The 12,543-nt window shown below is 48.5% G+C and overlaps 3 protein-coding genes and 1 non-coding gene across 5 annotated transcripts in view; 1 reads left to right on the forward strand and 3 right to left on the reverse strand.

The window, feature by feature from the left end:
- Nucleotides 1-663: 663 nt before the first annotated feature.
- On the reverse strand, nt 664-5,328 carry PHB2 (prohibitin 2). The gene is made up of 8 exons (XM_055315362.1): nt 5,045-5,328; nt 4,800-4,884; nt 4,413-4,492; nt 3,373-3,557; nt 2,807-2,936; nt 2,605-2,708; nt 2,115-2,192; nt 664-1,749 (listed from the first exon to the last, which is right to left on the reverse strand). Exons 1-8 carry the CDS (start codon nt 5,169-5,171, stop codon nt 1,669-1,671), a joined length of 870 nt encoding a protein of 289 aa, XP_055171337.1. The 5' UTR covers nt 5,172-5,328; the 3' UTR covers nt 664-1,668.
- LOC129503516 (small nucleolar RNA U89) lies at nt 2,274-2,538 on the reverse strand. Its single transcript, XR_008663188.1, has one exon. It is a non-coding gene; the product is annotated as a small nucleolar RNA U89 (small nucleolar RNA).
- Nucleotides 5,329-5,464: 136 nt separating the features above from the next.
- EMG1 (EMG1 N1-specific pseudouridine methyltransferase) lies at nt 5,465-11,488 on the forward strand. 2 transcript variants are annotated; one of them, XM_055315363.1, is made up of 6 exons: nt 5,477-5,728; nt 9,804-9,905; nt 10,002-10,143; nt 10,554-10,612; nt 10,701-10,850; nt 11,176-11,488. In XM_055315363.1, the coding sequence occupies exons 1-6, from the start codon at nt 5,561-5,563 to the stop codon at nt 11,287-11,289; spliced, it is 735 nt and encodes a 244-aa protein (XP_055171338.1). In that variant the 5' UTR covers nt 5,477-5,560; the 3' UTR covers nt 11,290-11,488. The 2 variants fall into 2 exon arrangements, with proteins under 2 accessions (XP_055171339.1, XP_055171338.1); XM_055315364.1 differs by lacking the exon at nt 10,701-10,850 and having other exon boundaries at nt 5,465-5,728.
- A 198-nt stretch (nt 11,489-11,686) lies between these two features.
- The window catches only part of LPCAT3 (lysophosphatidylcholine acyltransferase 3), a 42,136-nt gene continuing 41,279 nt past the window's right edge, over nt 11,687-12,543 (reverse strand). The window contains exons 12-13 of the mRNA XM_055315361.1: nt 12,332-12,460; nt 11,687-12,096 (exon numbers count right to left, since the gene is read on the reverse strand). Coding sequence (XP_055171336.1) covers nt 12,344-12,460 — 117 coding nt within the window. The 3' untranslated portion in view covers nt 11,687-12,096; nt 12,332-12,343. The remainder of the gene's footprint in view (nt 12,097-12,331; nt 12,461-12,543) is intronic.

Here is a 12,543-nt window from a genome sequence, read left to right on the forward strand (position 1 = left end):
TGGGACATGGGGGCTGTGGTAATTCATTTCTCTGGTGCTTGAAATGCTGAGGGCTGCCTTGGGAAGGATATGAGGCAGCTGTGTAGGGACTAAAAGGGTACCTGCTGTGGGGGGTGCAGAGCTGCGGGCGAGAAGAGCTACCTCTGTAGGTAAAACCCTGTTCCACAAACGGCTTCACACACGCGGTGACTGAGATTGAGTGTGGGTAGCTCACAGCAAGGAACATGATCCACTGGGCTTTTGAACACAAAGTCCCTCGACAGGCACAACTGGTTTCCCCCACAGCTACATGGAACCTTGTTACCAAGGAAGCAGCTCCTGTTGGGGTCATCACATTTTTTTGGTCTAGCTCAGCAAAGCCACAGCTGCTCCAACCTTGGTGAATAAATGTTGGTGATGTACAAGTGGAGGGTGGAGTGAAAAGTGCAGCTGGGCCTCACGGAGGACCTGTTGCTCCCAGCGAGCGTCCTGTTTTGGATTTTATTCCACTGGGCCTAGAGGGTGAGCCGCAGTCCCGCAGGCCCGGGCCCTTAACTCCTGAACTGCCCTGGTCGGAATCTCTACGCCCCCTGCTGGCAGACACGGACCCAGCAGGGCGTGATGTGAACCTGCGCATGCGTGCCTCCCCTCACCCAGATGAGACACTTGTCGCAAAGACTTCCGTTTAAGTAATAAAAATTTATTGAGAATTCCTGGGATGGTGGTTATTGCCTCCCGACCTGGAGGGAGGAACCAACACTGTAGGAAATCACTCAGAAATCACACTGTCCCCAACACCTCTGGCCAACACAGGGAGGAGCAAAATCATTCCCTGGGGGGCAAACGGGTCAGGCTTTGTTCATCCAAGGGCTGGGAGGAAAGATGCAGGAAGGGGCCATCACATGATACTGGGGGTGGGACAGGGGTATGCTGGACCTCAAGCTGGCTCCTCAAACACCAGGGAAGAAACATCAACTTCTCTGGGAGTCGGATTCCTGGTCACCAGGCTCACTTCTTACTCTTGATGAGGCTGTCACTGTGCAAATGGGAAAGACGCACGTTAAAAGAACTAAACCTGAGAGGCAGAACCCCGCAGGCACTCCCTCCTCCATAGTGAGGGGACAACCCCTGTGATGAGGTCAGAATGGGGACGCAGGGAGTGGGGGGGAAAGAGGCAGGGACTGCAGACCCCAAAGGAACAAGGATGCGCCAACAACTCACCTGCCCCTGTGGATCAACAGGCAAATGGGAAACACAGGAAGAGAAGAGAAATGCATGAGTGATTAGAAAGTTTCAGGTCCCACCCACTCTAAACCCTCCTTGGACAAATGGTTGAAGCCAGGAGTCTCACTCCAAGGAGGAGGAGGCTGGTTCCCTTGGCCACTGCCACTTCTCACATCTCCTTTCTAGCATCCTTCCACGCCCTCGAGCAGCAATTTTAGGGCCTCCCAGTACGCAATATTATCTTTTACTACTTTTTGGTTAGGATGAAACCTCACAAATCCAGTGCTTTTTATATGAATAATCCTGTTTGAGCTCGTAAAACCAATCTTAGAGAAAAATCAAGTTAGAGATGGTCAACCACCCACTTTCCTAACTTTGTTTCAGAGAAATGGTGTCTTTCAGCAACCAGAAATGGCACCTTTTCAGGTCCCGTGCTCTGACACTCCACTGTGTAGGTCACGTGTCTTACCGGGTAAAACTTTCATCCTGTAGGTTCAAGACGAGGTTGTCAGCAGTGAGATAGATACGGTTCTGTGATGTAGCGATCTAGAGGCAGGAAATAAAAAACGGATGCTAGTATTCACACCTGGACACCTACCTTGCAATTCAATAACCACTGATGGAATACACGTGGGTTAGGAACAGGGCTGTGGCAATCAGTGAAGAAGGCATGGTGTCTGCCCTCAGACAAAGATCCAGAGCAGCGAGCAACTATGATGTATTAGCACCGAACAGAAGCATAAAAAGGCCAGGGAGCCCCCAGAAATAATGTTTAATGGAGGAAGTGTGCTGGAAAAGCCCTGTTTGAGTAGAAACCCCAACAAGCAGGATTTTAATCCCCTCATTTCAACGTGCTTTCACCTAAAACAATTCCAGACTCATGGCTGCCTTGCGGGGAACGTTGGGCTCACCGTCTTAGAGATGTTCTGGGCTGCCCGGATCTTGCGCAGTTTGATATAGCCAGGGTTCTTGCTCAGGGCTTCTCCAAGGTGAGCAGGTTGGGTTAAGGGTTCACACAAGGCCTGGCCGCAACCCTTGGCTGTGCTTACTACTCTAGCCCCTCTCTGGGCTGTCAGATCCAAGGTTGCGCTCAGATAGCTCGTGCCCAGTCCCATATTGGTCCCCACCTGTAGGCCCCCCTGCAGGCAGCTGCCAGGAACTGGAGGCAGCAGCAGAAGTGGAGACAAGGCCGGCATTGCTATGGATCTGCCTTATAGTGAGGAGCCAGGCCTCGGGCACCCCACTAAGATTTCAGATCCCGTTCAAAACCCCCAACCCCAGGGAGCCAAGGGCCAGAAAGCACGGAGTCGCATTCGCCTTAGTGTCATCAGCCGGCCCAGGAGGGAGAAGGGGGAAGCCAGTGCTCCAGGGGCTGGGCAGAGTTCTCTAGCAGAAGGATATCATTCTGGCGGCCTCAGCCTCACCCTCGGCCTGCACAATCTTCTGCCGTTGCTCCTGCTTTGCTTTTTCTACCAAAAACTGGGCTCGCTGGGCCTCCTGCTGGGCTGTGGTGGGGAGAGTCAGGAAGTCACAGATGTGCGGTGTCTAGGACTCTACCTCTCATGTTCTCAGAAACCCTGGCTGCATCCATCTCAGAACTCACCCACTTGTTTGGCTTCCACAGCAGCTGTGTATTCTCGGCTAAAGCTCAGCTCTGTGATGGCCACATCATCCAGGATGAGGCTGAAGTCTTTGGCCCTCTCCGTCAGCTCCCGTCGGATCAACAAGGATACCTGGGGGTCAGGGAGGGTGGACTGAAGGGACTGGAGAACTGGAAGGGAGGAGTATTGCTGTGATCATCTGAATACCAGATCTCCTGAAAATGGCAGACACAACTAACCCTTTCTTGGTTACTCAACTAGAACATCTGAGTTGGAAAGGACTTGGTCCAATCTTTCCGGCATGTCACAGTGATGCCTAACCTTCTGCTCTCCCCTGTACAGTGTGTACCACTAGACCTTGGCTAGTGTTTTCTCCCATGCTTTCTAAGGCTGAACGCCCTTGAATACTGGTCCTGACTTGTTTCCCCACAGTGGCTGTTAGTCCAGTTTTAAGGTGAAAAGGAAACCAGAGTCATGAGCCTTTCCTAACAAGCTGTCCTTCCTAATACCCACTGCTCCAGGCCGAGAAGGGAAGGTGTGAAGCTATGTAGACGATGACAGGTCAGACCTGGGCCCTCTGGGTGATCAGCTGCGAGGCATTGAACTTGGCCACCACGCTTTTCAGCACCTCGTTGACAATGGACGGCAGCACTCGCTCCTCGTAGTCCAGCCCTAGGCGCTGATACATACTGGGAAGCTCCATAGCATTGGGTCGAGATAGCACTCGCAGGGAGATGTTCACCATCTGTAGGTCTGAGAGGTCAGCAGGGGCTGGTCAGGGCACTGGGGGCCTCATCTGGCCTTTTAGCCAAGCACCCTGCCCTAAGCATTTTCTCCTCCACATGCCTCTCTCTGCACCCAGTGCGGTGCTGTGAAGGGTGACAGGCCAGATGTTCCTCTCCCACTGTAAAGTCTTGCCTATCCACCAGCTCTCCACCAGTAAAGCTGACCTCTCACTTTGCTTCTGCACTGTGTTCAACTTCTACCATAGGTTTGTCAAGCTTCATCATAATCATTTGCCTTTTTTACCAGACTGTATGGACTTGAGAACAAAGATCGTGTTTTATGAATCCTTTATTCCCAGGGCCTAGGATTCAGGGAATGCTAAGCCATCACACTAAAAACAGTACTACGCGGTACATTACAGGTGAATTACTTGAATTACTGTGTAAGAGAAAGGAGTCCAAAGCATCTCAAAGACACAGCTTCTATGTACGGTCTAGAAGGGAACATGTGCACCAGAGAAAAGTGGGGCCAAGTTTCCCCAAGACAGGGGAAACTAGTGGAAAGAATCAGTCAAGCAGTTAAAACAAGGCTTCACAATAAGGCCTTGATCTACGCAGTGAATAAGACAAAGGACAATCTGCTCTTGCTGAATTTACATTAGCAGGAAGATTCACTTGATAGATATGGATGAGCACAGAGTGTCCAGAATGTACTGCTTTAACTAACCTCAGAGGCAGATACTTTTTATCACAGCTCTTTTGCAAATGTAGAAACCAAGGCCCAAGAGATGTGACCTCTCCTCTTCCCCTAGGATCTCCTGCCAGGCTCCCCTGCTTACTTCATGTGGCCACCTGCCAGGGACTTCCAAGTGCCCAGACCTACCTTTGGAGCCTGTGGGGGAGGAAATTTTTCGCGGTCTGGCCCGAATGTCATAGATGATGGGGTACTGGAACCAGGGGATCCTGCAGGGGAGGGTGCAGGGACAGGTATTAGGAGCCTGCACTCTCACGAGGTTGCCGGCTTTTCCTCACCACGTGTTTGCTGGCCTGCTCCACCTCTCAATGACCAAGGGCAAGGAGGAATTCTCTTCTCCCTCTGGAGAACACTTTTTGTGCTGCAGGAGTTTTGGGCAGCACCTACTGTCCAGGACATGGGGTGGGGAAGTAAAAGGGCAGCGCTGAATCAAGCCTTTGAAGTCCTCCCGCAGCCACTGGTGGGTTGGCTTTCAAGGGTGAAGGGTCAGGGTCAGTCCGCTCTGCCCGCCATTACCTGAAGTGAAGGCCCTCGGCCAGGATGGTGTCCTGCTGCACGCCACCGATCCGATTAAAGAAAATGGCTCTGTGCCCGCCTTCCACTGTGGGGAGAGGGGTGGGGATCAGGCCCAAACTTGCGGAGTATGTACTCGCCTCCGGTGGCGCAGGGAGAGGGGCTGGGTCTGCGCGGGGCCCCGGCGGGACCGGGCAGGGGGTCTGCGGGGAGCCGCAGGGTCCGGAGAGCGGGCAGAGGTTGCTCACCGGTGAACACCGACTCGCGGACGCCGTACGCCACGGCGCCGGCCCCCAGCAGCAGCTTCAGCGCCGTGCCCATGCCCCGCGGCCCGGACGGCAGCCGTCCCGCTAAGTCCTTCAGGTTCTGGGCCATGTCGGATCCTGAGGCCGGCGGCACCAGACGTCAGAAGCGGGCGCCGGCCTACCTCGACCCCACTCCAGTTTAGAGACCGCACCCTTCCCACGAGGGTCCGGGGCCCGCGGAGCTCGCGGGAGAAAGGGCACCGGAAGTGCGCTCCCTTCTAAACCCTCCCCAGCGTCCACGGCGGGCCCGAACCTCGCGCACAGGAATTACGCACTCGGGAGTTCCCGCCCCTTTCTGGAACTCTGCCCTTCCCGAGAGGCTTCAGTAGCGCCAGACTGCTAGCAGTTGACATTTCCAGGTGCCCACTTTCAAAATGGCAGCCGGAAGGAAATTTGAGAGTAGGGCTAGCGCGAGGTTTAATCTAAGGACCTTCGCACAGTTTCCGGTCTGGTTGCAAGATGGCTGCGCCCAGTGGCGGATTCCAACCTCGTGAGCGTCGTGGTCGGGAGCCAGAAGAGGGCTGGGATGCTGTGGTTCCCAAGCGTCCCCGACTTGGGGCGGGAAACAAGATCGGAGGGCGAAGGCTCATTGTGGTGCTGGAAGGGGCCAGTCTGGAGACGGTCAAGGTAGCTTGGGACGAGGAAGTGGAGAAATACTAGATGGATAGGATGGGACCCCGAGGGATGAGACGATGGAGAGGCCGAGAGGGGAAACGATCTTTTGGAGGAAAAGTGGCCTAGTAGGCTTTTGATTTAACATCCTAGGTTGGCGTCACTCGTTTTTTTCTGCTCTTTTCATTTTTAAGATTTTAATTTATTCATGAGAGAGAGAGAAGCAGAGAGGCAGAGATACAGGCAGAGGAAGAAGCAATTTCCTCGCAGGGAGCCCCATGCGGGACTCGATCCGCAGACCCGGGACTACGCCCTGAGCCGAAGGCAGACATCCAAACGCTGTGCCACCCAGGAGTCCCTTCTGTCCATGAATCCCACTGCAGCTGTCACGTCCTGACCACCAATTGATTTACTGGGATTCTGCGATAGAGAGGCGTCTGAGGGGAGGGGAAGTATGTCCATGGCGTTATCCCATAGTCTAAACCAAGGTTTTGAGCAAAGGAGAAAGGTAGTTACTGTAGCTCAGCCCCTTTATCCGTCAGGACTTTGTGTTTTAATTCGTTAACCTGCGTTTGTTGTCAGCTTCCTTTATGTTACTATCCACTTCGAAACACTGGATCAGATTATCCTTTGATACTTTTACAAGTTATTTTTAAACATTATTCGGCTGTTTTCCCGAATAAATCCAGCAAATTCCTATCTTAAAACTGCGATGTCACAGTCTCTCTCTCTCTAGTAGACCTAGAAGAAATAGCCCTGGTTTATAAGTCATACTTGGGTTTTATCTTGGCTTTTATACTTACTTTAAATGATCTTGATTGAGAAAACAAGTTTGCAGTTTGTAAAGTGGGGTTAATACTTTGAAAGTGCTTTGAAATTATTTTGATAGTAATATAGTGTGATTCTTTTCCATTTCAGCTTCCTCAACCAGTTACTATGTTGAGCTATTAAAAAGGGACTAGAAAGCCCCTTTTCATTTTTTTTAAAAAGTAATTTATATTTCTAACTTAATTATAGGATCTGATAGTCATCCTTCACTTAATCATTTGCTGTCTTTTCAGTCTGTTAATTCTGAATGTCAGGTAACCACTTTGCTTCTTCATAGAGTCCATGGGGATTATAGTACCTATCAGACTGGGTTGTTGAGGGGATGAAAGGAGGTGATCAGTATAACGTCTGTCACTTGGAATGATTACTGTTGATTATAGGTTCCTTATTAAATTGAAATGGGGGCACCTGGGTGGCTTAGGTCATGATCTCAGGGTTGTGAGACCAAGCCCCGTATCTGGTTCCACACCGAGCGTGGAGCCTGTTTAAGATTCTCTCTCCCTCTGCCCCAACCCCTTCCACCCCCACTCATACAGTCTATAAAGAAAAAAAAGTTGAAAACGTCATGGCCGGGCAGCCCCAGTGGCCCAGCAGTTTAGCGTCGCCTTCAGCCCGGGGTGTGATCCTGGTGACCCGGGATCGAGTCCCACGTCAGGCTCCCTGCATGGAGCCTGCTTCTCCCTCTGCCTGTGTCTCTGCCTCTCTCTCTCTCTCTCTCTGTGTCTATCATGAATAAATAAATAAAATCTTAAAAAAAAAAAAAGAAAAAGAAAACGTCATGGCCAAATTAAAATTCTTAGAGCATGGTGGAAGAATTTAGGTCACATTGTCATTAATGGTACTCCAGGGATGACTGAATTCATAGCAGGCGGCAGTCTATACGGTTTTCTCTTACCTGCCTTTGCTGGCATCTCTTGTTCTGCTAGCCTCACAGAGCCTTCTCTCTCCCATTTATTCCTTATATTCCAGCCTCATTGGCTTTTGTTCAGCTCTTTTGGAAGCACTATGTTGTCTGATATCTTAAGGCCATTACACATAGTGTTCTCTGAGTCTCCTTTACTCATCTCTTTGATTCATTAATTCCTACTTAATGTTCATTCATTTAACAATTACTGAATCTGTTATTGCTCTTCATTCTTCAATTAATTAGTTTAAATATCTCCTCATAGAAGTGACTCTCTTCCTGGTGTAAACCAGGCCTTCCTGTTCATCCTTTAATGAACCATCTACTTTTCTTTCAAAATGTTTATCACAATTTGGTTGTAGTTTCAAGTGCTTGTTTACCATTTGTCGCTCCACTAGAAGGCTCCATGAAGGCAGAGAATAAAGTTTTAAAAGTTCTTATATCTCCAATACCTGTTACAGAAAATGAATACACATAGTATTCATTCTCTGATTAGTTAATAGTTTTCAAGCTTATTAACACAAACCACAATGAAAAAATTATGTCGTGAGCAAGTACACACATGCAACAATAAGATACCAAAAATTTCATAAATCACTAACTACCATTACTACATGTAAAGTATTCGGTCTTCTACTCTATTTCGTTAAAAGAACAAAACCCCTAGTTATAACTTACTAATGAATAGAAACTAGATGTTCTATTCAAGAGATTCTTTTTCTTTGATAACTAATAGTCTCATGGAGGTGGTTCTTGGTCCTTTGTTTTTTCCGTGCTTACTCTCTGACATGCTTGTCATTTCACTTAGTTTCAAAATCTACGTGCCTCTGCCCCCAAACTTTGTGGAGTTCTAGATCTCAAGCTGTTGCCAGACATGCAAATGTTCTGATTCATAGAAACATAGCCTTTCAAATCCTGTATTTATATCTAATGGTATTTTTTTAAGACTTTTTACTGATCATTTTAATGCTCCTTATGAGTCCAAATTGCAATTTGCAATTATTTCTTTTAGCTGCTGTAGATGTATTGGGCCAGATCTTTAGTATCGCACTTCTGGCTAGTGTCTTGTCTTGTCTTTTCTTTTCTTTTTTTTTAAGTTTTTATTTATGAGAGACAGAAAGAGAGAGAGAGAGAGAGGCAGACACAGGCAGAGGGAGAAGCAGGCTCCATGCAGGGAGCCCGGCGTGGGACTCCATCTGGGGTCTCCAGAATCACGCCCTGGGCTGAAGGTGGCGCTAAACTGCTGAGCCACCCAGGCTGCCCTATCTAGTGTCTTTTCAAGTACAGAGTTGCCAGGATAATATTCCTCACTCAATTCATGTCCCTGTTACTCTAGGATTATTTCTGGCTTTATGCTTGATACTTGAGGAACTTGCAGTTTACAAGGCAGTTTGCATCTATCAAGAACCACCTGGGTTTGGGTTGCTTCTAATCTTGGCTATTGTAAATTAACGCTGTAATTAAAATACAGGGTTGCATAGGTCTTTTTAAATGAATATATTTTTCTTTGGGTAAATACTGGTAGTGGAACTCCTGGGTTGTATGGTATTTATATTTTTAAGTGTTTGAGGAACTTCCATTGTTTTCCACAGTGGTTTGGTAAATTGGTTGTCCACCAACTTACATTCCCACCAACAGTATACCACTTTTCTCCACATCCTCATCAGCATTTAGTTTTTGTCTTTGATACTAGCCATTCTGGCTGGTGAGGTCATATCTCATTGTGGTTCTGATTTGCATTTCCCTGATTAGTGACGTTGAGCATCTTTTCTTGTGTCTGTTGGCCATCTGTAGGTCTTTCTCAGAAAAATGTCCATTCAGGTCCTCTGCCTATTTTTTAAGCAGACTGTTTGTTTTTTGGGTGCTGAGTTATGCATGTGTTTTGGATATTAAGCCCTTATTGGATGTCATTTGCATATCTTTATATATTTTGGATATGTCATTTGCAAATACTTGCTCCCATTCATGAGGTTGCCTTTTTGTTTTTTGGTTTCCTTTGCCTTGCAGGAGTTTAGATCATGTGAAATCTTTTTTATTTTTTTTATTTTTTTAATAAATAAATTTTTATTGGTGTTCAGATCATGTGAAATCTATAAACAGGCTGTGTCCTTTCCTTTTCTAAGATCAGTTATGGAGGAAAGGGAGAAAGGGTCAGCGGCCACACAGTAACTCCCTGAAGGGCTTGATGGGTCCCACCCCCCCAGTTCCTAATGAGAAGATCTAGAGCAGATCTGAGAATTTGATTAACAAGTTTCCAGATGATGATTATGATGATGATGCTGGTCTGGGGACCACACTTTGAGAACTACTAATTGAGATAAAAGGTTATGTTGCTCTGTCATGTTCTCTTTTCTTAAGGTTGGGAAAACGTATGAGCTACTAAACTGTGACAAGCACAAGTCTGTGTTGTTGAAGAATGGACGGGACCCTGGGGAAGTGAGACCGGACATAGCTCACCAGGTAACTTCAGGGACAGAACTTACAACCCCCTGAGCCTTTGAGCAGAAGACCAGGCAGCAGCATGCTGAACTGTGCCATGGTTTCTGCCTCCCTCAGAGTTTACTGATGCTCATGGACAGTCCCCTGAACCGAGCTGGCTTGCTACAGGTCTATATCCACACACAGAAGAATGTGCTGATTGAAGTGAACCCCCAGACTCGAATTCCCAGAACCTTTGACCGTTTCTGTGGCCTCATGGGTGAGATCATTAGGACTAAAGTTCAGAATGAACTTGGCAGTAGTGAAGAAGGGAGGAAGACGACAAGGGTTAAATGAAACATGAACTTTCTGAGTGGGGGGAGTGGGGAACATGTTTGATACCAGAACAAAGGCTCTTCATTGTCTTTCCAGGGGCGTGGGTAAGACTTGCATGGCTTCCTGGCTGAGTGAAGAAGGGAGAGGGACTCCCTTTGTCATCCACCTAGTCATATGCTCAACAATTTGCTTGCTCATAACATTTTAGGACCAAGTGTGGTTGTAAAGGACACATAGAGCCCACCTGAACTACCTGAACTATGGATTTTTCTGGTTAGATTTCTGGGCAGAAGAAATAGGGTCTCCACCTAGCTCTGAACTCTCTTCTCTCTCCCCCTTGACCTCCCCACCCAGTTCAGCTTTTACACAAGCTGAGTGTTCGAGCAGCTGATGGCCCCCAAAAACTCCTGAAGGTGAGGTATAGGCACCTACTGGTTGGCTGGCGGTAGGGTTCTGAGATCATTTCTGGGGCTGATCCCCCCTCCCCCCTTCTTTCTTCAGGTAATTAAGAATCCAGTGTCAGATCACTTTCCGGTTGGATGTATGAAGATTGGCACATCTTTTTCCATCCCAGTCGTTAGTGATGTACGAGAATTGGTGCCCACCAGCGACCCTATTGTTTTTGTGGTGGGGGCTTTTGCCCACGGCCAGGTAAGGTCTGGGCTCAACTCTTGGGTTCTTCATGGAGCCGAGGCTTAGTATACCATTCTCAGAACAGCTGGCATTTTGATGACCTTGGGAAATAGAGGGTGAGAACACAGCTGGAAGACAAATGGGGCCTTTACATCCTGCCCCAGGCTGTATCTTTTGAGGGCTGCCGGCATGTATGTGACAGGGAAAGTCAGGACCTTCTTCATCCTCTGTACAAATTCGATGTTCAACAGTTCTGTGACATACTAGCTCAACTGTGTTTTTCTTGCCCCAAAGAACGGCCAAACTTGTCACAGTCAGCAGACACAACTCTTTCTCTCTTTAGGTCAGTGTGGAATATACAGAGAAGATGGTGTCCATCAGCAACTACCCCCTTTCTGCAGCCCTCACCTGCGCAAAACTCACCACAGCCTTTGAAGAAGTCTGGGGAGTCATCTGACAGTAGTGTCTTGTTCTGGGACAGAGACTGGCCATGGCATCCCTCGACCCTGCTTTCAGCTCACTGCTTGGAGGGGACCTTCCTGCACCCAGACTGTGGGGGCTTGGGGAGGCGAGGCTGTATATTTGCTGCTGGTTTATTGTATAAATACTGTTCTTGTAAACCTGGTTGTTTGCAAGAATTTCTAAAATTAGCAGTATCTAATGGTGTAAACTGGTTGTTGTCCTCAGGCTTCAGGAAAAAAGACGTGAGGTTACAGTGTTTGCAGTTTGGTTCCAGGCTTTGCAGGTAGGCTCTGACTCCAAACTTCTGGGAGATCAAGGAGAGAGCCCTGCTTATTTCAGCTATGGTGAGCCTGGAGGGCTGTGTGTAAGAAAGCATCCAGGAATGCTAGCAGTGAAAAACTGAACAAAGAGAAGTGATTTTTATCTGGTACAGTTCCAAGGTAGAAAAAGTGGAGCAGGTGGGGCCTGACACCTTTCCCTCCCCCCCATGGGGGGGGTGGTGGTAGCGGCACATATACAATCATAGTAAATTGGCAGAAGAAAAACACAACAGATTCCTGGTTAGAGGGGGAGAGATAAGGCAACGTGCATGGGGGAGCCCAGAGGGGAGACATGGGCCCTCTACTCCTCCCACGAGAGTCTCCCCTTTGGCCCCAGATGAAGAGTTGGCTGGCAGCAGAGGCACAGCTAGGAGTACCATGTCTTCCCACTCCCTGGCTTCTCTGTTCTCTGTGCTCTGAGGCGAAGGAGTGCTGTGGAAAGGGATACGAGTCATTTCTGCACCAGCCCTGCTCTAGGCCACCTGCAAGAGAAAGATACTTGATTGGCAGTCTGGTCAGAATCACTCCTTCTAGTCCCTGGTCTCCAGCCCTTCCAGCTGTTTCCTGGCAAGCCCAAGTTGAGTAGTCCGTGCCCCATGCTGTGTTTCCTAGAAGCCAGGCCAACTTGAGATTCACTCCAAATGTCCAGTACTCCCTGCCTCCCACCCCCAATCTATTGCTCTATTCTGTAACTTGGCTACAGGGATGTTAACTTACCAGGGAAATAGATTATCCCATTTTCTTTAACTTTTCTTTCCTTGGCACCATTGCTTTGTGAACATAAGGCAATATAAAGAGTAGGCTCAAGAAGAAGACGTGGCCGAGAAAATAGATGGACTTATACACCTGTGGAGAGATACAGGCCACCGAGGTAGACACGGGGCAGACACCAGCCCTTACGGCCTGAGGTTTCAGCGATTCTTCCCCTA

This window comes from Nyctereutes procyonoides, unplaced genomic scaffold, assembly GCF_905146905.1.
Source record: "Nyctereutes procyonoides isolate TBG_1078 unplaced genomic scaffold, NYPRO_anot_genome, whole genome shotgun sequence".
Lineage (NCBI taxonomy): Eukaryota > Metazoa > Chordata > Mammalia > Carnivora > Canidae > Nyctereutes > Nyctereutes procyonoides.

Bases quoted from the DNA above. Each gene is read 5' to 3' on its own strand.
- EMG1 (XM_055315363.1), top strand. From the start codon at position 5,561: ATGGCTGCGCCCAGTGGCGGATTCCAACCTCGTGAGCGTCGTGGTCGG. The intron at 10,144-10,553 runs GTGAGATCATTA...CTCCCCACCCAG, and splicing joins CCGTTTCTGTGGCCTCATGG to TTCAGCTTTTACACAAGCTG. The intron at 10,613-10,700 runs GTGAGGTATAGG...TTCTTTCTTCAG, and splicing joins GCCCCCAAAAACTCCTGAAG to GTAATTAAGAATCCAGTGTC.
- PHB2 (XM_055315362.1), bottom strand. From the start codon at position 5,171: ATGGCCCAGAACCTGAAGGACTTAGCGGGACGGCTGCCGTCCGGGCCG. The intron at 3,558-4,412 runs GTAGGTCTGGGC...CTGACCTCTCAG, and splicing joins CTCCCCCACAGGCTCCAAAG to ACCTACAGATGGTGAACATC. The intron at 2,937-3,372 runs GTCTGACCTGTC...CCTGACCCCCAG, and splicing joins TGATCACCCAGAGGGCCCAG to GTATCCTTGTTGATCCGACG.